Source organism: Aphidius gifuensis, linkage group LG2, assembly GCF_014905175.1.
Source record: "Aphidius gifuensis isolate YNYX2018 linkage group LG2, ASM1490517v1, whole genome shotgun sequence".
NCBI classification, from domain to species: Eukaryota; Metazoa; Arthropoda; class Insecta; order Hymenoptera; family Braconidae; genus Aphidius; species Aphidius gifuensis.
Genome location: NC_057789.1, coordinates 18,040,568 through 18,067,551, shown reverse-complemented (window position 1 = coordinate 18,067,551; position 26,984 = coordinate 18,040,568). Strand labels below are relative to the sequence as shown.

The window sequence follows — 26,984 nt, the reverse complement described above, 5'->3', positions numbered from 1 at the left end:
GATACTTTTACTCGATACTTTTTGATCCGATATACCGAGTAACCGATATTTTTTACCAGATATCGGTCAAAAAGTACCGGAGACTAGTGATTGGGGATTTTAGCAATTTTATAATATATATTACCAAAAAACATACCAAAAAATATTATTTTATAAACAGTTATATAAATTAAAATGATAAAAATTGTTATTAATTTGAAATATATATTTAATAATTTTATCCAATATTAAATATTGTTTTGTATTTATTAAAAATACATATATATATTTATACATACATTGTATTAATATATATTATTATTGATATATATTAATCTTTATTATTATTGATTGATATATTAATAAAAAAATTTTATGTAAAACAATTTGAATTCAAATAAAAGAACAGACCAGTATTAAATAATATTAATACTGATATATTTAAATAAAATAATAATTAAAATAAAAAACTCATTAAACATTGGTCTTTTTTTTTATTTGAAAAGTACTCGATATTCGATATACCGAGTACTTTTCCACCCGATATATCGGATAACCGATATTTGAAAAAAAAATATCCGATATATCGATACTGAATACTTTTAAAAGTATCGCACATCCCTAGTTTTCTGTGTGCGTTCGTACGATTGCACGTAAGCACTCAATGTCCCTACCCGGCTTCCGTAATTTAGGGCTTTTTTTATGCCGCTGATGGCGCTTGTAAAAATTTTTTTTTTATATAGATTTCACATACAAAAGCTTTACAAGCGCTGTGAGTGGTGAAAAAAAGCCCTAAATTGTGATGCCCTGTGAATACGGGTGCTGACTGCTGACCATATCGACCTTTCGAACCCACCCCAAGTGAATGTATAGATTCAAAAATCGATTGTTTTCTTGTCACAACAAAAACATAGCTTAAATATTAAAAATGGTAAGCTTCGAAAAATAAAATAATCTACATTTTCTTTCTTATTTATTCAATTCACAAACATTTAGATTTTATCACGGTCAAAACCAGCTATTTCTGAAACTACGCTTCAATCCCTGAGACGAAAAGATATTCCCAAACTTGAAGAGTTTTTACAAAAACGTGACTACAGTGGTGCTCTGACTCTCGTTGAATTCAATGTACCAACAAACAATGCACTTGATTCTGACATGTGGATTGCGTACTGCGAATTTCATCTTGGCAATTACAAACGCGCAGCAATGATTTACGAAAAATTATCGAAAAAAAGTGAAGAAAAATCATCGAATACATCAACGAATTTAGCATGTTGTTATTTTTTTTTGGGAATGTACCCCGAAGCAAAAAATATCCTTCATAATGCTTATGAAAATACTTTGAAAAATCGGCTGCTTTTTCATTTGTCGCATAAAATGGAAAAGGAGGGAGAACTTAATAAACATCATGCTAAATTACAAAACGTTATTGAGGATCAACTTTGTCTTGCTTCAATTCACTATCTTCGTGCACATTATCAAGAAGCCATTGACATCTACAAAAAAATTCTTCTCGACAACAGGTTGTTAATATATTAGTCAATTTTCATTTTATTTATTTCAATTACTCTTGATTTTTTTGTATTCTATACAAAAAACAAAATTGAAATTCCTAGTATTCTAGATAGTTATATATACATATATATATATTATATATTTATAGTGGTTTGAAAATCAATATATATGTCAATTGATGATTCCCGACCTATTGATTTTCAAACCACCTGACAAAATTTAGGTATCGTCTGATCCATCCTCACATCCTTAGTTTCATAACAGAAATTTTAAACGAATTTGAAACGAGTTAAAAAGTTTGGTTCAATTACATTTCAGAGATTATTTGGCATTGAATGTTTACGTTGCACTTTGTTATTACAAGCTTGATTATTATGATGTTGCCCAAGAAGTACTCCAGGTTTACTTGCAAAAATATCCAGATAGTGCGATTTCAATAAACTTAAAAGCTTGTAATCACTTTCGTTTGTATGATGGTAATGCAGCTCAAGCTGAATTGCGACAGTTAGTAGAAACAACATCTTCATATAGCTTTGGGCATGATTTGATTCGTCACAACAGTGTGGTAATAGCACTTGATCCAATTTATTTGAATTTAAATTTTGATAAAAAAAACTGTTCTAGGTGTTTAAGGAAGGTGAGGGAGCATTGAAGATTTTTCCAAATCTCATTGATGTTATTCCCGAGGCACGGCTGAATCTAGTAATATTTTATTTAAAACAGAATGATATTCAGGAAGCATTCGAGCTGATAAAAGATTTAGAACCATCTGTGCCACAAGAATATATTCTCAAAGGAACAGTTAATACTATAATTGGTCAAGAAACTGGATCAGTAAACACAATTTTTTTTTCTACATGTGATTTTTAAATAATATAAAAAATTAATATTAAATTTTTGAATCAATGTTATTCCAGCGTGAAAGCATTAAAACAGCCCAACAATATTTTCATCTTGTTGGTTCATCAACATCTGAATGTGATACAATACCAGGCAGACATTGCATGTCAGCATGTCTTTTCTTACGTCGACAATTTGATGAAGTCCTTGTTTATCTTAATTCAATAAAAACATATTTTTCATCAGACGACAGATTTAATTTTAATTATGGCCAAGCACAAGCTGCATCAGGATTGTTTAAAGGAGCTGAAGATGCATTTTTAGTTATTCGAAATGAAAGATTAAAAAAAGACTTCGCATATATAAGTATTTTGTCTTATTGCTGTAAGTTTTTTATTATAAATTATTTTATATTTAATTATATAACTGACTGAGTTTATGTGACTTGAGATTTAAGGAGGTTATGCACAAATTCATTGCGGGTGTTGCGGGGCGCTTCTGACGTCACAGACAAAACTGAAATCCGACTACACTGTAAAAAAATAAAGTGAAAAGCGCCTGCGCCCCATATACAATATATGGGATTGCGGGTATGTGTGTGTGTTTGAACATGCCATACGTTGCCACATCTAATTTTTGTAAAGTTTATAATTAATTACTCATTAATTGACCGATCAACATATGAAAATTTTTCGCGCAATTAATAAAACTCGGTTTCTAGTATATGTGTGATTTTTTTCAAGACTTTTTCATCATTTTTTCTATCCGAAAAAAATGGTTGAAATCTCCATAAGAGCCAATGTTAAATATTATTTTCAATAATTAATTACAAAAAATTTAACCGATCAACATAAGAAAATAATTATACCGCTGTATTCAGAATGAAAAGATCTACTTGTGTACAAAATTTCAGAACATTCTCATTATATTTTTAAAAAAGAGAGTAATTTGTGCATAACGTCCTTAAGGTGTTACCCGCGCATATCTAGAGACCTCTTTTGGATGGCGTTTAGAAACATAATATTTCTATGAGTGCGAAAAAAATAAAAAAGAAAGAGAAAATCTTGTTTCTCACTTCCACTCAAGTATTTAGACAAAGACAAAAATTTATTGTAAAATAAAAGTCTCGAAGCTCTATTAATTTTTATACCAAAAATTTCCTATTTTCTTCTTTTATAAACCTCTAGTTTTTGGTAAATCTGTGTATTTTTTTCTTGAAATGGCTAACCAGGTATTGGAAGACTAAACTTGGCTCTCCATAAGACCTTATGTTTAACCTCTAAAAGAGTAGTCGACTTTGACAATTAATTAAAAAATAATTAGTTAGGACAAAATTAAAAAAAAATTCAAGAAGGTGTATTGTTATTTCAAGAAGTTACTGCAAAAATTTCAACAATAGTTGTTCATTTTCCACCAGCACAGCTGGTAACACCTTAATAGAAGTTCCCCCGAAAATGGAAGAATTTTTATATACCTTTGAAAAAAATTATTAATACCTAAATTATTTGTCTCATAAGTATGATAATTATTAAATTGCACTCTGCAAATTAATATTTAATAGATATCTCAGGCTTTAACTGAGGAATCAAAAAAATAAATAAAACATCTTATCCTTTTTGAAGACGATATTAAATTTTTTTTATTTTTAATAGACCGTGACCAACCAAATAATTAAAATAGTTAAGATAGTCATAACTTCTATTTGCACCACTCAGCGGAAAAATAAACTTTTATTTAATCAACTTTATTGTGTTTAAAAACACACCAAGTCTAATAAAATCCACCTGGTATCACTATATTTTTTTTTTTTTTCCAGATATAATGAATAAAAAAAGTCAACAAGCTTGGGAACTTTATTTAAAAATGGATACTTCAACACAAAGCTTTAACCTCCTTCAGCTAATTGCAAATACTTGTTATACAGTGGGTGAATTTTGGTATGCGGCTAAAGCATTTGATATGTTGAATAAATTGGACCCGTCACCTGAATATTGGGAAGGTAAACGTGGCGCATGTTGTGGAACATTCCAATATATTGTTGCTCAAAAACAATCAAAGTATGAATATCTATATTTTTTAATTAATCCAAAAAATTTCAAAAAAAAAAAAAAAACAAAATTATGAATTCCTTTTTTTCTATTGTTACAGAGATTTATTGCCACAAGTCATTCAGCTGCTTAGAAATACATTGAATTCTCAAGTTGACCAAATCATTCGGGTCATGAAAAAATGGGGAAAAGACAACAGAATACCTTGCTAATATGAGTTTAATTTAAAAAAAAAAAAAATTCCATTTGAAAATTGAATAACTTATATTTTGTAAATAATTTGATTTTATCTCAAACTTTACCTTTGTAATTGAGAACAAAAAAAAAAAAAAACTGGTACCAATTATAATAATTAAAATGAAATCTCTACAAAGCATAAAGATATTTTTGGAGTTTAGAGTGTTTCTATTTTAAAGTTACTTTTTCAAAACATAAAATTCCCTGGCACTCTTTTTGAATTTTTTCTAGTGCTTGCTGGTTTCTAAAATTTATTTTACACTTTTCGATTTTATCATAAAGCAATTTTGGATGAATCTTAGCCAGTTGAATAATTGCATCTGAAAATAACAGGTTTATTATTAGTTGCATCTGAAAAAAACGTTAGAAATTCAAAAAAATAACTCATATAGTTTTTACCCAGCATAATATTTTGAAATTTTTCTTCTGGATCATCTAAATGAATGACTGTAGATGTGTATAAGTAATCAATGTGACTTCTTCCAAAATCAAGATCATAATTACAAGACAATGCTTGAAAAACAAAAACAAGTACTTCAATAGCAACAAATCTAACATCATCACATCCATCATCGAGTCTTTTGAGAATTCCGGGGTATATTTCAATAACATCTTCGTCACTGACACATACCAGCTTCATAGCATATTTTAATAAGATATAAATTCCTTTCAGAGAAAATAGTCTGGTTTTCTTAGAATTATCACTGGTTAAAGACATAATAATTGGTTTTAATTTTTTAAAATATTTAACAAATTTATCAGCATTAAAAAAAATTGGATGGTTATTTGCATTATCTTCATTATCAAGTAGAGCACATAAACAGCTCATTGCTGATGTCCGAACAGATTCAGCTGATCTTCCAGCTTTCCAAATTAAATTTGGTATCAATATATTATCTAAAAAATCACCAAAAAATGAATTTAACTTTTCAATATTATTTAGACTCTTACTGCGTTGTTGAAAATATTCAGAAAGTAAAATTAGCATTTTTAATCGTAACTCATAATCCAATGAATCCTTGTCCATTGTTATTTTTAATATTGGCATAACAAGATCAATATTTTTAGATGTTGCAATTTTAGTATTTTTCAAACAATTATTGAAAATATAAAATTCAGGACTAAATACTGTCAAAGTTGACGATGAATTTTTTACCATATTCAAAATTGAACGAATATGATTTTCAAATAAATCTTCGATATTTTTATTATTCGTCATTAACGATAAATCATTTAATAATTTTTTTGAGTAATTTTCAATTTTTTGTTGTTGTGCCATCGACCAGACTGTAAAAATTATTTCAAAAAGTTCTTCCGCTATTACAGAAGAATTCTGAAACATCAAAAAAGAAGTTAAAAAAATTTATAAACTAATAAATAATAAGGCAAATAAAATAAACACCTCCTGACAAACTGAAAGAATTGCATCACAAGATTTTAATAATTCCTGTTGATAAACGAATTTTTTACTGCGACAAATATTGTGTTCCTGTAAAAATCTACCAATATCTTTTAATTTATTAGTTAACTGCTCTTTTTTACTTCCCCTTATAATTGCTGAAAATACTGACAGATGTCCACTGCTAATATTACCCTCGTTAAGAGTTGGTAATACAAGTTTACAATATGTCTCAGGCAGTACAAAATGACCGATATATTCGGCAGCAATCACAACATTAACAATAACTCTTTTGTCTTCATCGTTACAGGCACGATACATTGCTGGCAATAATTTATGTATATGTTGGGTAATGTCTTCCTCAGCGTTTAATACCAAAACAGCCAAAAGTTGTGCTGATCTGACACGAATATCAGGCAACCAGTCGTTCAAATCTTTGGCTATTCCACCAACAAGGTGACTAATATTTCGCTGAACAATTACTCTGCATCCCAAGTTTGGTCTTTTTACTTTCAAAAAATTATAAATTATTATTATTATACGAAGGGAAATTTTTTTCTTATTTTTTTTTGGTTCTTCTTACTACTTGGAGGATAATGTTTTGGATCTAAGGTCAAAAAATCCATTTTATTTTTTATTTTATCATCATTATAATTTTCTTCAAGATAATGATGACCAGCAGCGCTCCAAAGTTTTTCAGCTTTTTCACGTATTTCTGATATGTCGTCATGAAGTCCAGTCAAAATAATGGGTATTAATTTGTTCCACCAGCTATAACGATCATGCAGTTTGATAAGCCACATTCCAGCAACCTGAATTACAGCTAAAAAAAAAATATTTCACTTTAGTAAGTCAAAATATTATAAATTAATTAAAAACATGATTACCTAATCTAACTGCTCCACTTTGATCAAATAGTCTTTCAGCCATTGGTGTTGATACTTCATTCATATTTTTACTGTTACCATACAGCATAACTTGACCTATCGCATTGACACTTGCAACACGTACACGATAATGTTGATGAGTGAAATTTGTTAATATTGGCTTGATGACATAATTACTCTTATAATAAAATTTCAGCGGTATATTTTCAGCAAGCTGGGAAATACTCTCACAACTTTCTTTCTTGATTTTTGGGTAACTATCGATAACTGTTCTTGAAAGTATTGTTATAAAATCATTGTGATAAATAGACAAATATTTTTTATAAATACGTATTATTAATTTTATTAAAATAACACAATTTAATCGAACTTCTTCGGATTCTTCAAGAATTTCTTGAGATCCAAGTCTACGTTTGAGAACTGGTACAAGATAAATTATATTTTTTTCATCAACTGGTAGTACTTCAAGAAATTTTTTTATTATATCAATCGATAAATTTCTACATAATTCTGATTCATCTGATACGTTTTTTGTTATATATTTATTTATTATTTTCCATATTTCTGATAATTCACATTCATTCCAATTATTTTCATTATTTGTGACGATATTATCAAGTTTTTCCAAAGCTTTTAGACGTTTTTTTTTGTCTTCCGAATGAAGAGATGAGCATATTTTACTTACGTGAAGTTCAAACAACCTTGACATATCTTTTTGTTTTTCTTTCAAGAGAAAAATAATTTTTGAATTAAACTTATTACTTTATTTTGATTAAGATACAGTAAATTAAAATTATTTAATTTGTTTCATTGATGTAACTTTTAAGTTGCTAAGGACTTATTTTATTGGTGTCATGGCAACTTAAATGTTTATTTTTTTTTTTTATTTACAGTACAATGATCTTTGTATTTTAAAAAAATTATTATTTGAAAAAAAAAAATACCTAGTTCTAACTTTTTTTTTTCTAAATTTAGTCTCACATTGATGAATATTTTTTAGCAATTTTATATGACATGCTTGCATAACCGATTTCATTTTTTTTGCATTTTTTATTTTATTTAATATTTCTATTTTTACAATCTAATTAATTTTTTTTTATTATTTATTTTGACGAGGTTTTTTTGTACTTATAAAGTTATACAAATTTATTTTTTTTAATAATCAAACAAGAAAAAGTAAATTAAGAAAAGTAAATAATCTTATTATAATGCCAATGAAAATAACAAATAAAGATAAAAATAATAATAAACCAAAAAGCTTATAAAAAATTATATAAAGATAACTTAGGTAAACGGAAATTGTCTTAATTCACGATAATAATTGAAACACACACGCTTTATATATATATATATATATATATATACACTGTTTGTTAGTGCATTATATATTTTTTTTTCTTCCAATCATATTGATCATCTTGACTATTGGAGAAAAATAATTTATATAAAAATATCGATAGAAAAATCAAGAAATGAAAGTGATCCTGACGTGGTCCCTAAAACGAACCAGTGTTTTCATTGTTATCGGTAACGTTTTTATAAATTTGTTTACTCTTCAATACTCTATGTTTGCCGTCATGATTTCATTTTATCTTTTTTTTTTTTTTATTTCTTCTTTCTCAAAACTCACTGCATTAATGTATTTTTTTTTCAATTTTCGTATTGCATTGATTAATTATGTATACACTTAAATATAGTGTTTTCTCAAAAATTTGACATCTATTATAATTTTTTATTTTTATTCTGAAGAATTTATATGTGAAAACTTGTTTTTTTAATCTTCAGTAGTTACATTTCGGAAGAGATATGACATTGATTCTTTATTGTGAATACGACGAATTGCTTCAGCCATCAAAATGCTTATGTCAACTGTCTTAATTTTAGAGCATTGACTCTTTTGAATTTCATGAGGGATTGTATTTGTTACAACAACCTAAAATCAATCAAAACAATTTATTATTCTTTAAAAACCTTCTTGAGTGTCATTACTTAATGAATTGACTAAAAGCTCGTTAATGTCTAATTTTTTAAAATAGATTTATTTAAATTTTTACCTCATCAATATCAGATTCTTCAATTAATTTTGGTGCATCTGAGCTTAATAATCCATGAGTTGCCAGAACATAAATTCTATAAGCACCTCGTTCTTTAAGTAATTCAGCAGCAGCAACGAATGACTGTACATCATCAACCATATCGTCAACCATGATAGCAATGTGTCCACTGACATCACCAACAACATTGATTGGTGGTTTTTCTTTGGCTGGATGCGATGGTACACCAACACCAACTTCCATTGTTCTTGACGACAATAAAACAGATGGTGGTGAATTACGCCCATCATTCATATCTGATTCTGATTCTCTTTGTTCACCATGGATAACAGCAATACCAACACGTAATCTTTCCGCATAACTTGTTGCTTTTTTTGCACTGCCTGGATTTTTTGCAACAATCACAGAGTTTCTATAATCAGGAATCTAGATAAAAAAAAAAAAAAAAAGGAAAAAAAAAGGTAAAAGTTTATCGATATATTTCCAAAAAAATATAAATTATCGTTTACTTATGTTATGAAGAAACTTACACTCTCTTGTATATACTGCAAAAGGAATGGACTTGCTCTCAAATTGTCTACTGGACAATCAAAAAACCCTTGTATCTCTTTTTGATGTAAATCCATTGTTATAATATGCGTCAATCCACTTTTACACATCATTTTAGCCAACAATTTCGATACAATGCAACCACGTTTGCGCATTTTACATTGTTTTGAGTATGGCAAATATGGAATAACACCGATTATATTTTTAGCTGATGATGTTTTACAGGCATATGCCATTATTAATAATTCCATAATGTTATTGTTAACATCCTTGGTGCCTGTTTGTATTATATATAAATCTTTTCCACGTACTGAATCACCAATTTCAACCATTGTTTCGCGGTTTGTTTTATGATAGACTGTACAGCCACCATTTTTCACTCCGAGACGACTGAAAAAAATGTGTATTTAAAAAAAATTATTCGGTATTGTTACAAGCAATAAATTAAAAACACATCGATAAATTTTTATGAGGTTGCGTATTCAAGTAACCATTTTTTTTAGACTGCTGTTTTTTTTATTTTGTTGAGTATGATTTAAACATAATTACTTTGCAATTAACTCTGCAAGCTCTGGATGGGAATTTCCAGACACGATAACAATATCTGATGCTCCTGACTTCTCCATTTGACCCCTGAAAAATACAAAATAAAACTCCGACTTTTTTTTAAGTATGTGCTAAATACAAATTATATTTACTTAAAGAAAAAACGGTTTGCAATTATTTATTGTCTAAATTATTTATGATGACTGTTATAAATTAATAATTGTTTTTCTTACCTTGTAATCTATTGACTTTCAATAATATAAATATTTGAATAACAATTGTAAATTTATAATGCACTTGGTAATCAACTCGGTAATGACGTAAACTTGGATATATATGATCATACATATGTATTATGTATCAGGTTTTTTAATAAGTAGAGTGAAACCGTCAGAAGTTCACGAGGTATGTTATGCGCATGCGCGAATATTGACGCACACAATGACAAGAAGAAGACAAATTGTATGTCTGTGTGTACAAGAGTTATGAGTGGGGGCATGGTAGAAATACATTAGCTGTGTTCGATGGTCGTCTCTGCACCCGTATTCACAGGGCAAATTTTATACAATTTAGAGCTTTTTTTTGCCACTGATGGCGCTTATAAATTTTTTTTTATATAGATTTTACATATAAAAGCTCCACGAGCGTCACCGGTGGATGAAAAAAGCCCTAAATTGTAATGCCCTGTGAATACGGGTGCGGCTCAGTTCCGTCTCCCTTACGAGTTACGGCTCACTTATGGCGCTAGCGACGTACGGTTGTTTGAAGAACTACAAAGGCACAAAATCTCAATACAGGTGCCTATTTATATCATTACTGTATCGATGCCCCAATAAATATTGTTGATTGACGAAATGATGATTGTTGTTGTTGTTCGTTGTCGTTTCAAAATTTATTGTTATTTATTAAAACTTTAATTTTTTAATAACAAAATGAGTTCATAATATTATTTTGATTGTTTTCATCTATTTCCTATGTATGAAAGATAAAAAATTATTGTTCAATAGCACAGATAATAATTCCATCTCCAAAATTTTTATTTCTTTCATTCACTATTTGCTCTCACCTGAATTATATTTTCTATATTCATTTTGATTATATATTTATCAACTCATTGTAATAGATTATTATGATGACACTGTTTGCATAAAGTAAATATGTGTTCGGTAGCCATCTCGGTTCATTTGGCTTAAGCCATTGGCGCTAGCGACGTACGGTTGTTTGAAGAACTACAAAGGCACAAAATCTTAATACAGGTGCTTATCTATATCATCACTGTATTAATGCCCCAATAAATATTGTTTATTTACAGTGATGATATAGATAAGGTGCGTTCTTTCGTCAATTTTTTGTTGACGCATCATGACCGCGCATTTGCGCAAAAGCTGAAAAAGCACGTAAGTTTTTAATTGTTTGTAAGTGTGAGTAACGCACACATGTATACTTTAAAAATTTTACTTGATTCTACGACTTTTGCGCAAATGCGCGGTCATGATGCGTCAACAAAAAATTGACGAAAGAACGCACCTAATGGCACCTGTATTGAGATTTTGTGCCTTTGTAGTTCTTCAAACAACCGTACGTCGCTAGCGCCATAAGTGAGCCGTAAGTGAGACGGAACTGAGCCGAGACGACCATCGAACACAGCTATTTATTGAAGCATTGATACAGTGATGATATAGATAAGCACCTGTATTGAGATTTTGTGCATTTGTAGTTCTTCAAACAACCTTACGTCGCTAGCGCCATAAGTGAGCAGCACCCGTATTCACAGGGCATTACAATTTAGGGCTTTTTTCATCCACTGGTGGCGCTTGTGGAGCTTTCATATGTAAAATCTATATAAAAAAAAATTTATAAGCGCCATCAGTGGCAAAAAAAAGCCCTAAATTGTATAAAATTTGCCCTGTGAATACGGGTGCCGTAAGTGAGACGGAACTGAGCCGAGACGACCATCGAACACAGCTATGGTAGAAGCACTACAGGTATGGCAGTAGTCCATGCTTTTTTCGTCGCGTTCTGCGCAGCCTTATTTTTTCAACCAATCAACAACGCGCCATCGAGCTGTTTTGCTTTTCTTTCTAACACGCAATCTCTATTATAAGAGCCTCTCTCTCTAACATACTGTTTTGACAACTATTTTTTATATTGTCGTAAATACTAATAAATATATGTGGAGCATCTTTATAAAAAATAAAAAAACCAAGACAGTTTAACAAATAAATTATAATATTTTCATTGTTGTTGTTTTTTTTGATGCCACAAACAATAGAGGTTGTGTTGTATTTATTATACTTGGATTTATTTATTTAATATAAATAATTAATTTTTATTTTTGATGTATGTGAATCATTATAAAATATACCAAATCTAGTTGAATAAATATGATAACTTTTGAAAAATTTAAAAAAAACTTGAAAATTTTCTCAACAAATTTGTATCGCGCGCGCATAAAGTCTTTCATTTTTGTGGCGAGAAGGCGACCTTTTGATTGGTCGATTCACAGCGGCCAAACCAGGCTGCGCACTGCCATACCTGTAGTATTTCTACCATGGTAGAAATATACAGGTAGGTCCATGCGCATACGTTTTTTTAAGTCACCAGTGCCGTAACAAGGAATTTTTGCGCCCTGGGCAAAATTATATTTTGCGCCCTATTTTTATCGATATAATATATAAAAAAGAAATCATTTGTTAGGTGTATTTAACAATAATATATATAACAAGCAAAACCGCCAGAATATACTGAAATTATTTTATTTTTTAAATATAAATTGTTGTGGATTTTAATATAGAAGACAAAATATTTTAAAAGTGATACCTATAGATGAAGAATAGATCATTAGAAAATCAAAACAGTTTTTGTCTTCTGGCGTTGTCGCTGGAAAATTCATCTATGATGTCATCGAAGTCTATTGAAGATACAATCAATTTGGCACAATGATTCTATTGTATTATAGAAACCATTGCAGAGAAATTGATCTAGATAATGAAATAATTTATTTGGTTACATCCAATCTTTAGCAACAGTCACCAATAGCTTTTTGATTAATTAATTATGGCAAATGTATCTAGGGAAAGAATGTAACCAAATATATTAATTCCTAGTCTAAATTAATTCCTTAGCAATATCTCCTATCATAAATTGAAATTATTGTCTAAAATAGCTAAAGAATTCATTTAGACTAGGAAATAATATATTTGGTGATACATTCTTTCCTCAGCAATATTTGGCAATAGCTTTTTCATTAATTAATTATGGCAAATGTTGCTAAGAAAAGGATGTGACCAAATAAATAAATTCGTAATCTGAATTAATTTCTCAGCCATTTGCCATAATCATCTCAATTTATGTCAATTAAAAAAAGGATAGGCAAACCTTTGGCATATATAGTCAATACAAGCAGAATAAAAATCGGTCCATGTTAACCTGCGTTACTGGTTAAGTCGGTTATAGTACGATGTTAGTGATAGGTAGAATTAGGTAGAATTTCAGAGTATAGAGGATCGTGTCTTGGCCGTTGTCAGAAGAAACAAAAAAAAATTTCAATTCAAATTATTAAGTATATTTTTTTTATTTTACGTCTTATTTTGCATTTTTAATATTGTTTTAGCACGATTGTCTCTAAATGACAAATGACAATAATGAGGACGATTAACTTCAAAATTTAGAAAGACAATCATGTTTATGTAATATCTGAATGATCATAAATGACAGTAGTCAATTTCTTTCCTGAAAATATAATTTTTTTTTTAATTGTTTAAAAAAGAATATTTTTTTTCTTGTGACGCGCTTCTAAGTGCGCCTCTCTTTACACTGCGCCCTGGGCAGTTGCCCCTCTTGCCCACCCCTTGTTACGGCACTGTAAGTCACTAAGAAGTGCGGCCCCTACGTCGCCATATTGGCTAAATTGGCGCGATTTTATTTGAATCATAAATTGAAGTACATATCAAAGATGGTCTCAATAAAAAATTGAAATAACAAAGACACATAAACAAATGATTAATTCTATGCAAAATAAAAAATAAAATTCATATTTAACTTTGTTACATATTTTTTATAACTTTTTTTTCTTATTTCTTTTTTTTTTTATCTTCTGTAATTTTCTCATTCAAAAATCTAAGTCAAATGTACGTACAAGTATGTAACAAACATTGTATTGCATTCAGTGCAATATTTATATTGTTTTTTTCATCCATACTTCTAGTTTGTTAACTAAATATGTAAAAATTCCTTTTATTTTTCTTACTGTGAAAAGTAAAAATTTAACTTTTAATTGTTTTGACACATTTATAAATATGTATAATTATTAAACAATATTTTTAAAGTTTTTAGTTATGGTTAATGTAAATTTTAAACATGTTCTGCATTAATTAATAACAGTATAATAATGATAATATGACGGGCACACAGATTTACACACATGTAGACAAGATGGCTACTTAGAGTTTTGCGCAGTAGATTTTACTTTCGTCCGAGGATTGGGCATACCTGTATATTTCTACCATGAGTGGGAAAATGAAGCTGTTACACAGCACCCGTATTCACGGGGCAAAATTGTTCTCATTAGGGCTTTTTTTTCCGCTGATGGGGCTTGACAAAATTTTTTTTATATAGATTTCACATAGAAAAGCTCCACAAACGCCACCATCGGAAAAAAAAACGCCCTAATGAGAACATCCTCTGAATACGGGTGCTGATATACAATTTGCCTTTGTGTGCTTCCATATTCGCGCATGTGCATATGGTTTCTCATGATCTTCTTCTGCCGCACCCCAGCAGTCCAATTCACAGGGCAAATTTTTTACAATTTAGGGCTTTTTTTTGCCGGTGATGGCGCTTGTAGAATTTTTTTTATATAGAGTGAAACCGTCAGAAGAAGTTCACGAGGTATGTTATGCGCATGCGCGAATATTGACGCACACAGAAACAAATTGTATGTCTGTGTATACAAGAATTGTGAGTGGGGGAATGGAGCTGTTCACACAGATATACAATGTGCCTTTGTGTGCTTTCATATTCACGCATGTGCATATGGTTTCTCATGGTCTTCTTCTGCCGGTTTCACTCTAGATTTCACATACAAAAGCTCTACAAGCGCCGCCAGTGGAGGAAAAAAGCTCTAAATTGTAATGCCCTGTGAATTGGACTGTAGTGTTGGGTAGGTAAGATACCTCGGTATCTTACATGGGTAAGATACCATGTAAGATACTGTATCTTACATCATTGGTTTCATACATCGAGGTATCGTACACTGCGTTTCCAGCGCCTCCTATGATTTTTAGTGGAACCTTCATGCCACAATTTTTTTTTTATTCGATAAATACATGTCATTTATTTATTAAATAAATAAAAATTCCAAGAACAAGCAGTAGCTAAGGAAAAGATAGAGCAAAGGAATTACAGATGCTGCAGTGGGTATAAGGAATCATTTTTTAAGCAACTGTAATTCCTTAGCCACGGATCTTTTCCTTAGCTACTGCTTTTCCTTGGACATTTTTATTTATTTTACGAATAAAAAACATGTAGATTTATTTTTTGAAAATCTCAATCTCCAAGGAAAAGCAGTAGCTGAGAAAAAGATGTAGCTAAGGAATTGAGGTTGCGAAAGAATTATGTTTCAAGGAAATAATGTTGCTTAAAATATAATTCTTTTGGCAAACTAATTCTTACATCTTTTCCCATTACTGTTTTCCTTGGACATTTTCATTCATGTTATGAATAAAATGCATGTAAATTTATTTTTTAAAAATACAAATGTCCAAGGAAAAGATGTAGCTAAGGAATTAAGGTTGCCAAAGAATTATATTTCAAACCACATTATTTTTTTTAAACATAATTCTTTGGCAACCTTAATTCCTTAGCTACATCTTTTCCTTAGCTACTGCTTTTCCTTGGACATTTTTATTCATTTTATGGATAAAATACATGTAAATTTATTTTTTAAAAATACAAATGTCGAAGGAAAAGCAGTAGCTAAGGAATTAAGGTTGCCAAAGAATTATGTTTCAAGGAAATAATGTTGCTTCAAATATAATTCTACGGCAACCTCAATTCCTTAGCTACATCTTTTCCTTAGCTACTGCTTTTCCTTGATAAATAAAACTGTCCAAGGAAAAGCAGTAGCTAAGGAAAAGATGTAGCTGAGAAATGACAGTTGCCAAAAAAATTCTGTTTCAAGCTACATTACTTTCTTAAAACATAATTGTTTGGCAACATTAATTTCCGAGCTACATCTTACCTTAGCCACTGCTTCTCCTTGATATCTTATATGTTTATTTAACAAATACATGGAGGTGTATAAGGAGGGTAATCTCCTATGTTAAAGCATAGGCTGTTGGTGAAGCTCACGGAATGGAGCAAGTCAGTACCTTTTTTTGGCGATGGTGGCGCTTTTACTACAACAGTTCTATGGTCACATGGTATTTTTGTTTACATTTTTGGCAATCTCATAATACATGACAATGTGACACATCAAAGTATATGATCATTAAAAAATTAAAATTACCGGTGTTTACATTCAATTTTTTTTTATTTAGTTCGAATGAATCATTATGGTCTACAGTCTGAGTTGACGCATGTATCATATGTAATGATGATTTAGTTAGTACATGAACATTACATTGCATTGGTACATATAATTCGTACTCATCTGGTACTCATCTGGTACATGAACATCAGAGTCATTTTGTTCATGAACATTACATTGCATTGGTACATAAAATTCATGCTCATCTGGTACATTAACACCAGGTTTAATTGATACATGAACATAAGGATTAATTGATGCATCAACGATAGATTCATTTGGTACTTCATCATTCGCTTTTATTGCCTCGTTATCACCCTTGAATATTGTATTATCTGAAGATGAACAGACGTCTGAAGATATAGGGACAGTTTAGGTTTCAATCGTGTTTTACTACGAGGATATATCCACGTTTCTGAAGGTAATTTTTGAGTAAACTGTGATATTATATCACTTGGATGAAAATGTTTTTCACAAACCAAACTTGATACACTCAGGGAATTCCTTAGCTTTGGGAGATTTGATTTCCAAGCATCAAAAAGCTTAGGATCCTTAAATTGTTAAGAAAATACAAATTAGTATGAAAAATAATATATATATGTAGGTATATAAATATATATTTCATTAAAATATTACCTTTGGTACAGAAAAAATATAAATACCATTTTTATTTTGCCTTAATGTTTGACATTCGAAAACAATACATTTTTGTACCATTTTTCGTGCTAAAAAAAAGAACACCAGTGATAATAAAATAATTTTAAATACTAGTTATAACTGTAATTAATAATATTCGAATATTTTTAACATTAAAGCTACATAAACAAAAGGATTGACATATCTATACTTATATCTTATTATAAAAAAAATAAGAACTAACTTACTTTTAAATGCAGACTTATTGATAGTTTTATCAATTTATTATATTATGATCATAGTTTAAATCGTCACATTAATTAATAACAATTAATAAATAATTATCTTTTGACTTGTCACATTATCATGAAAAAATATAAACAAAAATAACATGTGACCATAGAACTGTTGTAGCAAAAGCGTCATCACCGGCAGAAAAACGTACTGACTTGCTCCATTCTGTGAGCTTCAGTAAATTTCGCATATATTTAATACTACTATATTGCGCATCGCCTATGCTTTCCCATAAGTGGAACGCTGGTTCCTCAAACGGTGCAGACAATCTCTCTGTCGCAGTCCTTGGAAGATTTAGGCAATGACAAGAGTGGGGATTCGGCTTCCATACATGCGCAATGAATTTGTGTGCGTATTATTTCTGTATATGTGTTGAGCTATTCCGAGTTCTGCTGAATCCCCACTCTTGTCGTTGCCTAAATCTTCTAAGGACTGCGACAGAGAGATTGTCTGCACCGTTTGAGGAACCAGCAAAATCGAGCCCCATGCGCAATATAGTAGTATTAAATATATGAAATTTCGAGAGATTACCCTCCTTATTCACCTCCATGAACAAATAAAATACATGTACCAACATATATCGAGCAATGACAGCTAATTGTCGAGTCGACAGTCGGTAAGAATGTTCAAAAATGACGTCTCAGGTATCTTACAGTTTCTTACAGTATCTTACAGTATCTTACTGTAAGTGTAAGAAACCTCAAAAATCGACCATTTACCCATTACTGCCGCAGTCTAATTCACAGCGCAAATTTTTTACAATTTAGGGCTTTTTTTTGCCGGTGATGGTGCTTGTAAAATTTTTTTTATGTAGATTGCACATACACAAGCTTTACAAGTGCCGCCAGTGGAGGAAAAAAGCCCTAAATTGTAATGCCCTGTGAATTGGACTGCTGAGGATGTTCTTATTAGGGCTTTTTTTTTCGATGGCGGCGCTTCGAAAACTTTTTGTCAGAGTTCTGTATGAAATGTACTCTGTGACAAGAAGTGTGTTCGTTCACTATTCACACCGAGCGTATGCACGGAGCGTATGCAAGGAAGCGCTAGAGTTTTGCGGTCATTTGAAAAAACTTTAGTAACTAAAATTTACTAAAACATTCGTTATTTTCAGTCATTGTGTTAATTTTGTTAATTTAATAATTTTTTCTCAGACGCAAGAACAAATCACCAATTAATAATAATGAAAGAGAGCGAAAGAACTGGAAAAAACGAATAGCAATAAATAAATAGTAAATTTTAGTTGCTAAAGTTTCTTCAAATGACCGCAAAACGCTAGCGCTTCCTTGCATACGCTCCGTGCATACGCTCGGTGTGAAAAGTGAACGAACACACCTAAGAGAGCTCATTTTCATGCTGCCAAGCTGGGGTTCACCAGCACCCGTATTCACTGGAATACGTTCCAAAACCTCCGTTCAGTTTGGTATATTAAGATGGCGGCAAGAAGACTAGAAAGAAGGAGAGTCAACTCCGTACATTAGAAATGGGACAAAATGTCCTGTACCTCGAGCTTCTCAAATTCGCCAATTTGGCGCTGATTGTTCTCAGCCGTACTTATGCGCTAACTATTTTTAATAAATATTGTTATAGCGCAGATTCGTTTGGGATAGCGTTTTTGATTTTTTTTTTTTTCTGTCATGTAATTTATATATATGTTTATATCAAAATTATACGTAAATATTCCACGAGTTTGTTGCATCAAAAAGTGCTCGGAAAACCAAAAACAAGAGTGATTTGACGGCTTTTTCAGATACCAAAAGTAAGTAAGTTCAACATCGTTAGACCAACACTTTGATAAAAAAGAATTCTTGCCAGAATTAAATTGTTTTTGTTTATGTTAACAGTTTATCATTATTTGATGTTTAAAAAATCATACTTCTTGCATGCTTATAAAATCATTGATGTATTTGTTTTTGTTAAAACCCTATTTATTAACTTTTCTACTGATAATCATTGAATTTAAATTTTGTTTACTATTTTCATGTTTCTTATTTTCTGCAGGATGCTCGTGTAACATGTGTTAATGTGATAGTTGTTATTTGTTAACAATTTTTGTGAACTATATTTTCAAGAAGAAGATATAATTTGATTATTTCATACAATAAATCCCAAACATTGTTGATATAATGTCAATAGTGAGACCAAAACGTAGATGTGCAGCAAGACAAACATAATCATAGTTTTGATGATCCATGTGCTGTATTATCTAAGTCAGCAACTTAAAAATCGTGTGATGCTGCAGATGAAAATAAGATTGAAATTAAAATTATGCTGGCTGATCGTATACAAATAACTGATTTATTAAATAGTCATAATAAAAAAGTCCAAATAATATATTGTTGATTTTTAGGAATACGAAATTAATAGTTATAATTAAAAATATTGTTATTGAATAACAACATTGATTCTTGCTACGAAAAAATTGAGCACTTCAAAAATATTTCTACCATCAAAATCATTATTTTTTTTATATAATTGCTTCGATAAAAATGTACACAATATTACTGGATATAATTTACAACGTCAGCTAGGTAACTTAATAAAGAGTTGAGTTCACTATTTATAATTTGAGCTTTGTTACATTCAATCTTTTCTAGCATCCCAAATTTTTGTAATGTTGACAAATAAAATTTATTGTCAAGTGAACAAGTTGATATGATTTTATTACAGTAATATTTTTTATGTTACTTGTTAATTTTTAAAAAATATATTCCTTTGACATTGCTCTAAGATGATCGAATAATAAACCTGCGCTATAACAATATTTATTAAAAACAGTTAGCGCATAAGTACGGCTGAGAACAATCAGCGCCAAATTGGCAAATTTGAGAAGCTCTAGGTACAGGACATATTTTGTCCCATTTGGCCTATCCCCCACTACAGGGAGTTGACTCTCCTTCTTTCTAGTCTTCTTGGAAAATAATCTGATCAAATTTGACGTTAGCCAATTTATTCGACAGATTTGAAATAATTAAATAGAAACTCTGTCAACTTAAACCTGAAAAAAATAGTAATACTTAATATTTTAAGTTTTTATAAATCTCTGGGCTTCTCTTTGGCTATAGTGATGTATCATAGTAACTTTTAACATTATTAGAATTTTCATTTTTTTCGTCGCCATTTTGAAGTTCGTACTGACTGGATAGCCACGGAACGCACCCCACATATCATAAAACATATCATAAAAAAATGTAAACAAAAATATTATGTGACATGGGGCCGTGGGAGCACAAGCGTCATCACCGGCAAAAAAAGGTACTGAATCGCTCCATTCTGTGAGCTTCAGCAGTCCAATTCACAGGGCAAATATTTACAATTTAGGGCTTTTTTTTGCCGGTGATGGCGCTTGTCAAATTTTTTTTATATGGATTTCACATACAAAAGCTCTACAAGCGCCGCCAGTAGAGGAAAAAAGCCCTAAATTGTAATGCCCTGTGAATTGGACTGCAGCACCCGTATTCACGGGTCTAAATTGTTCTCATTAGGGCTTTTTTTTCCGCTGATGGCGCTTGACAAAATTTTTTTTATATAGATTTCACATAGAAAAGCTCCACAAACGCTACCATCGGAAAAAAAACGCCCTAATGAGAACATCCTCTGAATACGGGTGCAGTAAAATTCGATAGATTACCCTCCTTATAGACCTCTATCATGGGGACGTTCCAAAAATCACTCGGAAACCCGGACCGGCGCAGTAGATGAAAAAATATAGAGATAAAATAAACTTAAAAGTAACTAGAGGTTACTGTAGATATTGTAAGCAACAAAAACAGCCATATTGTATATGCCATTTACTTTTGTTACTTATTACAGTTGTGAAAAGTATTTTTTATAATTATTATTAATAAGTAAACAATAATAATTTATTGTTTTGTGCCTATAAAAATACATGAACAAAAAATCATGTCTACCACAACAAAATATCAAAAATTTTCTATGATCACAATCTTGACCATCCGAGTTTCCGAGTGATTTTTGGAACGTCCCCCAGCACCCGCACCCGTATTCAGAGGATGTTCTCATTAGGGCGTTTTTTTTCCGATGGTGGCGCTTGTGAAGCTTTTCCATGTAAAATCTATATAAAAAGTTCACAAGCGCCGCCATCGGAAAAAAAAGCCCTAATGAGAACATCCTCTGAATACGGGTGCCGTATTCACAGGGCATTACAATTTAGGGCTTTTTTCATCCACCAGTGGCGCTTGTGGAGTTGTATATGTAAAATCTATATAAAAAAAATTTTATAAGCGCCATCAGTGGCAAAAAAAAGCCCTAAATTGTATAAAATGTGCCCTGCAGTCCAATTCACAGGGCATTAGAATTTAGGGCTTTTTTCCTCTACTGGTGGCGCTTGTAGAGCTTTTGTATGTGAAATCTATATAAAAAAAATTTTACAAGCGCCATTACCGGCAAAAAAAAGCCCTAAATTGTAAAAAATTTGCCCTGTGAATTGGACTGCTGTGAATACGGCACCCGTATTCAAAGAATGTTCTCATCAGGGCGTTTTTTTTCCGATAGTGGCGTTTGTGGAGCTTTTCTCTGTGAAATCTATATAAAAAAAATTTTGTCAAGCGCCATCAGCGGAAAAAAAAGCCCTAATGAGAACAATTTTGCCCCGTGAATACGGGTGCGGGTGCAGTCCAATTCACGGGGCAAATTTTTTACAATTTAGGGCTTTTTTTTGCCGGTAATGGCGCTTGTAAAATTTTTTTTATATAGATTTTACATGTAAAAGCTCCACAAGCGCCACCGGTGGATGAAAAAAGCCCTAAATTGTAATGCCCTGTGAATTGAACTGCAGCACATTGGACCACCAATAGCGGTAATTTATGAAAACTTACCACTAAAATCAAAAGCAAATCAATAGCAAAAAAAGACCTGGGGTGCATTCCTTTAATAAAAAATTTTTTTTCGTTTTGCAATTTCGCCCTGTAATACCGGCCAAAATTTTATAGGAAAAAGCTGTTTCTTGTAGTGGCAGTAATGGCACATGACATTATTTTTTTTCGCTTCCAATTATTAGATGGATAACTGTTCAATGTTTATATCAAACTGAAATAAATAGAAAATTGACTTGTTGTGATTGTTTGTTATTGTCACATAGCTCGTACCACACATTATCGTAAACTGTAAAGCCTGGAATATTGCATAGAGAAATTTATCACTTTTGTCGTTGTTTCTGTTTTTAGTTTTTAGTCGGTATTACAGGGCGAAATCGCAAAACGAAAAAAAATATTTTATTAAGGGAATGCACCCCAGAGGATGTTCTCATTAGGGCTTTTTTTTCCGATGGCGGCGCTTGTGAACTTTTTGTATAGATTTTAAAGGAATGCACCTCTGCAGTCCAATTCACAGGGCAAATTTTTTACAATTTAGGGCTTTTTTTTGCCGGTAATGGCGTTCATATATTTAATACTACTATATTGCGCATAGGGTATGATTTTGTTCGGATTCATTACGGTGCAGACAATCTCTCTGTCGCAGTCATACTGCTCGACAAAAATCTTTTGCGCATGTCCGAATTATTATTCGAGTCGGGGCTCGGAAACATTCGGCGACGCACACAAATTCATTGTGTATACGTGTGAACCGAACAGAATATTCGGACATGCGCAAAAAATTTTTGTCGAGGAGTATGACTGCGACAGAGAGATTGTCTGCACCGTAATGAATCCGAACAGCCCACTTATGGGAAAGCATATCCCAGATAACCACATACTGGTATGATACCGGTATGTTTCCGGTATATAAGTGGTAGAAAAGTAGTATTATACAACCGGCATAAACAGGTATTATACCGGTATACTGTACTGTCACAGAGTACCAGTAAAATACTGGTAAAATCTCAGACTTTTTATGACAAGCTGTCTACGGAATGTTTACTGGTATGATGCCGGTATTTTACTAATATATATAGAGTAAAAATAATACTAGCAATACATGGTAGAAGTACTACAGGTATGGCAGTAGTCCATGCTTTTTTCGTCGCGTTCTGCGCAGCCTTATTTTTTCAACCAATCAAGAACGCGCCATCGAGCTGTTTTGCTTTTCTTTCTAACACGCAATCTCTATTATAAGATCCTCTCTCTCTAACATACTGTTTTGACAACTATTTTTTATATTGTTGTAAATACTAATAAATATATGTGGAGCATGTTTATAAAAAATAAAAAAAATAAAAAAAATAAAAAAACCAAGACAGTTTAACAAATAAATTATAATATTTTCATTGTTGTTGTTTTTTTTGATGCCACAAACAATAGAGGTTGTGTTGTATTTATTATACTTGGATTCATTTATTTAATATAAATAATTAATTTTTATCATTGATGTATGTGAATCATTATAAAATATACCAAATCTAGTTGAATAAATATGATAACTTTTGAAAAATTTAAAAAAAACTTGAAAATTTTCTTAACAAATTTGTATCGCGCGCGCATAAAGTCTTCCATTTTTGTGGCGAGAAGGCGACCTTTTGATTGGTCGATTCACAGCGGCCAAACCAGGCTGCGCACTGCCATACCTGTAGTATTTCTACCATGCTAGCAATATACTGGTGTTTTACCGGTACTTTGTTAACGATATATTCTTAATTTATAATAAATAATTTGTGATTTATCAAAAAGGAAATTCTATCAATTAAATCAATAAAAAAAAGTCCAAGGGAAAGCAGTAGCTAAGAAAAGGTGTAGCTAAGGAATTACAGTTGTAGGTGTAGGTGTAGGTTATAGGTGTAGCGAAAGAAAAGATGTAGCTAAAGAATGACAGTTGCCAAAAAAATTATGTTTTAAGCAACATTAATTTCTCAGCTGCAACTTTTCCTTAGCTACTGCTTGTCCTTGGTATATTTTATTTATTCAATTAATAAAATACATGTAGTTTCAATTTAAGTGAATAAAAATCCCCGAAAAAGAGCAGTAGCTAAGGAGAAGATGCAGCTAAGGAATTAATGATTCTTGAAACATAAGTTTTCTGGCCACCGTAATTCCTTAGCTAAATTTGTTCCTTAGCTACTGCTTTTCTTTAGACATTATTATTTTTTTTGAATACAATGACATGTATTTTATTTATTAGAACAATACAAAGCTAGAAAGAAAAAATTAACCCCCAACATAGCGGGGCCAGGAGGGACGAAAACTTTAATTATTTTTTTTACTAACTTTGAAATAAAAATTGGGGCATGAAAATATTATCTAAATTCAAAGTCCACTAATAAAAAGCTAAAAAAAAAATTACGACCCTTAACATAGCGTTTTAGGGGGTGAAAAAGGCAAAAAACGCGGATTCTAGACAATTTAATTTTTTTTTCTATCTTAAAATCAAAATTGAGACATGAAAATTTTATCTAAATTCAAAGTCGACTGATTAAAAGCTAAAAAAAAAATATCAACCCCCAACATAGCGTTTGAGGAGGTGGTAGGGGGGATTAAAACTTTAAGTATTTTTTTTACTTACTTTAAAATGAAAATTGGGGCATGAAAATATTTTCTAAATTAAAAGTCAACTAATTAAAAGATAAAAAAAAATATCAACCACTAACATAACGTTTTAGGGGGTAGTAGAGGGGTTGAAACCATTAATTATTTTTTTTACATACTTTAAAATGGAAATTGGGGCAAAAAATTATTATCTTGATTGATATGGGACTAATAAAAAGCTAGGAAAAAAATTTTAACCCTCAACATAGCGTTTTAGGGGGTGGTAGGGGGAACTAAAACTTTAATTATTTTTTTTACTTACTTTAAAAAGAAAATTGGACCAAACGGTTATCATCTGAATTAATATTAGAACAATAGAAAGCTAGAAAAAGAAAATCAACCCCCAACATAGCGTTTTAGGGTGGCCAGGGGGGACGGAAACTTTAATAATTTTTTTTACTAACTTTAAAATAAAAATTGGGGCATGAAAATATTTTCTAAATTCAAAGTCCACTAATAGAAAGCTAAAAAAAAAATTACGACCCTTAACATAGCGTTTTAGGGGGTGAAAAGGGGTGAAAAAGCGGATTCTAGACAATTTAATTTTTTTTTCTATCCTAAAATCAAAATTGGGACATGGAAATATTATGTAAAATGATAGTCGACTAATTAAGGCATGTCCAACGCCGGTTTTAGAGTGTTGTGGAGGGGAGAATGTCCTATCTATTTTATATTACAAGAAATGCACTGCCAACCCCAAAAAAATAATTTTTTTTTTTTTAAATCAATCATAACACGTTATTTTTACCATATTTGACCTTATTTCATAATAAAAAAATGTTTATTATCTTATTTTATTTAAATTTATTTATCCAAAATATCATTTACTATAAATTAAAAATTATGTTGAAATTTAATGTTGGCCAACTTGAATATAGAGTGAGACTGGCAGAAGAGATCACGGCAATTACGTGTCTGTGTGACCACACATGCAAACTTCTTCTGTCAGTTTTACTCTATGTTCAAACTATGCCGACAATAATATGTCAAAATTCCTAATTTTCGCGTCTATTTTTATTTATTAAAAAAAACCCACCGACAAAACTTTTTTCATATACGGCTCAAAATTTTCGTCTTTTTTCATTTTATAATATATCAGTTTTTCGAAATAGTCTCTGTATTTTTTCATATAGTTTCTAACCAGGTTTGTGTGAAGTGTACTCGGCTGGCCATAAGAGCCTATGTATAACCTCCTTCGAAAATGTCAACTTTATTAATTAATTTAAGAAAAACCACCGACAAAAAAATTATAAAAAAATTAGAGATTGTGTATTATTACATAAATAATCTACTGTCGAAATTTCAAAAACTTCTCTGTATTTTCGTTCCACGTTGGACATGCCTTAAAAGCTCAAAAAAAAATATCAACCCCCAACATAGCGTTTGAGGGGGTGGTAGGGGGGATTAAAACTTTAAGTATTTTTTTTACTTACTTTAAAATGAAAATTGGGGCATGAAAATATTTTCTAAATTAGAAGTCAATTAATTAAAAGCTAAGAAAAAAACTACGACCCTTAACATAGCGTTGTAGGGGGTGAAAAGGGCTAAAAACGCGAATTCTAGACAATTTAATTTTTTTTTCTATCCTAAAATCAAAATTGGGGCATGAAAATATTTTCTAAATTAAAAGTCAACTAATAAAAAGCTAAAAAAAAAAACTACGACCCTTAACATAGCGTTTTAGGGGGTGAAAAAGGCAAAAAACGCGGATTCTAGACAATTTAATTTTTTTTTCTATCTTAAAATCAAAATTGAGACATGAAAATTTTATCTAAATTCAAAGTCGACTGATTAAAAGCTAAAAAAAAAATATCAACCCCCAACATAGCGTTTGAGGAGGTGGTAGGGGGGATTAAAACTTTAAGTATTTTTTTTACTTACTTTAAAATGAAAATTGGGGCATGAAAATATTTTCTAAATTAAAAGTCAACTAATTAAAAGATAAAAAAAAATATCAACCACTAACATAACGTTTTAGGGGGTAGTAGAGGGG

At 30.9% G+C, this 26,984-nt stretch overlaps 4 protein-coding genes across 7 annotated transcripts in view; 2 read left to right on the top strand and 2 right to left on the bottom strand.

Annotated features, from left to right (window-relative positions):
- The first annotated feature begins 723 nt into the window (after positions 1 to 723).
- On the top strand, positions 724 to 4,639 carry LOC122849259 (intraflagellar transport protein 56). 2 transcript variants are annotated; one of them, XM_044147932.1, is made up of 7 exons: positions 724 to 910; positions 998 to 1,505; positions 1,816 to 2,062; positions 2,122 to 2,331; positions 2,415 to 2,721; positions 4,154 to 4,394; positions 4,486 to 4,639. In XM_044147932.1, exons 2-7 carry the CDS (start codon positions 1,138 to 1,140, stop codon positions 4,595 to 4,597), a joined length of 1,485 nt encoding a protein of 494 aa, XP_044003867.1. In that variant the 5' UTR covers positions 724 to 910; positions 998 to 1,137; the 3' UTR covers positions 4,598 to 4,639. The 2 variants fall into 2 exon arrangements, with proteins under 2 accessions (XP_044003867.1, XP_044003866.1); XM_044147931.1 differs by having other exon boundaries at positions 976 to 1,505.
- On the bottom strand, positions 4,526 to 7,617 carry LOC122849258 (dynein axonemal assembly factor 5). Its single transcript, XM_044147930.1, has 5 exons — positions 6,909 to 7,617; positions 6,605 to 6,844; positions 6,025 to 6,530; positions 5,022 to 5,955; positions 4,526 to 4,942 (listed from the first exon to the last, which is right to left on the bottom strand). The coding sequence occupies exons 1-5, from the start codon at positions 7,615 to 7,617 to the stop codon at positions 4,791 to 4,793; spliced, it is 2,541 nt and encodes an 846-aa protein (XP_044003865.1). The 3' UTR covers positions 4,526 to 4,790.
- LOC122849260 (phosphoribosyl pyrophosphate synthase-associated protein 2) lies at positions 7,366 to 10,513 on the bottom strand. Of its 3 annotated transcripts, none has more exons than XM_044147934.1 (5): positions 10,291 to 10,513; positions 10,061 to 10,170; positions 9,493 to 9,901; positions 8,963 to 9,388; positions 7,366 to 8,841 (listed from the first exon to the last, which is right to left on the bottom strand). In XM_044147934.1, exons 2-5 carry the CDS (start codon positions 10,135 to 10,137, stop codon positions 8,683 to 8,685), a joined length of 1,071 nt encoding a protein of 356 aa, XP_044003869.1. In that variant the 5' UTR covers positions 10,138 to 10,170; positions 10,291 to 10,513; the 3' UTR covers positions 7,366 to 8,682. The 3 variants fall into 3 exon arrangements, with proteins under 3 accessions (XP_044003869.1, XP_044003868.1, XP_044003870.1); XM_044147933.1 differs by having other exon boundaries at positions 10,061 to 10,144; positions 10,291 to 10,512; XM_044147935.1 differs by lacking the exon at positions 10,291 to 10,513 and having other exon boundaries at positions 10,003 to 10,123.
- An 8,517-nt stretch (positions 10,514 to 19,030) lies between these two features.
- The window catches only part of LOC122849256 (rho GDP-dissociation inhibitor 1), a 36,647-nt gene continuing 28,693 nt past the window's right edge, over positions 19,031 to 26,984 (top strand). Inside the window, exon 1 of the mRNA XM_044147927.1 lies at positions 19,031 to 19,272. The gene's annotated coding sequence lies outside the window, so the exon portion shown is untranslated. The remainder of the gene's footprint in view (positions 19,273 to 26,984) is intronic.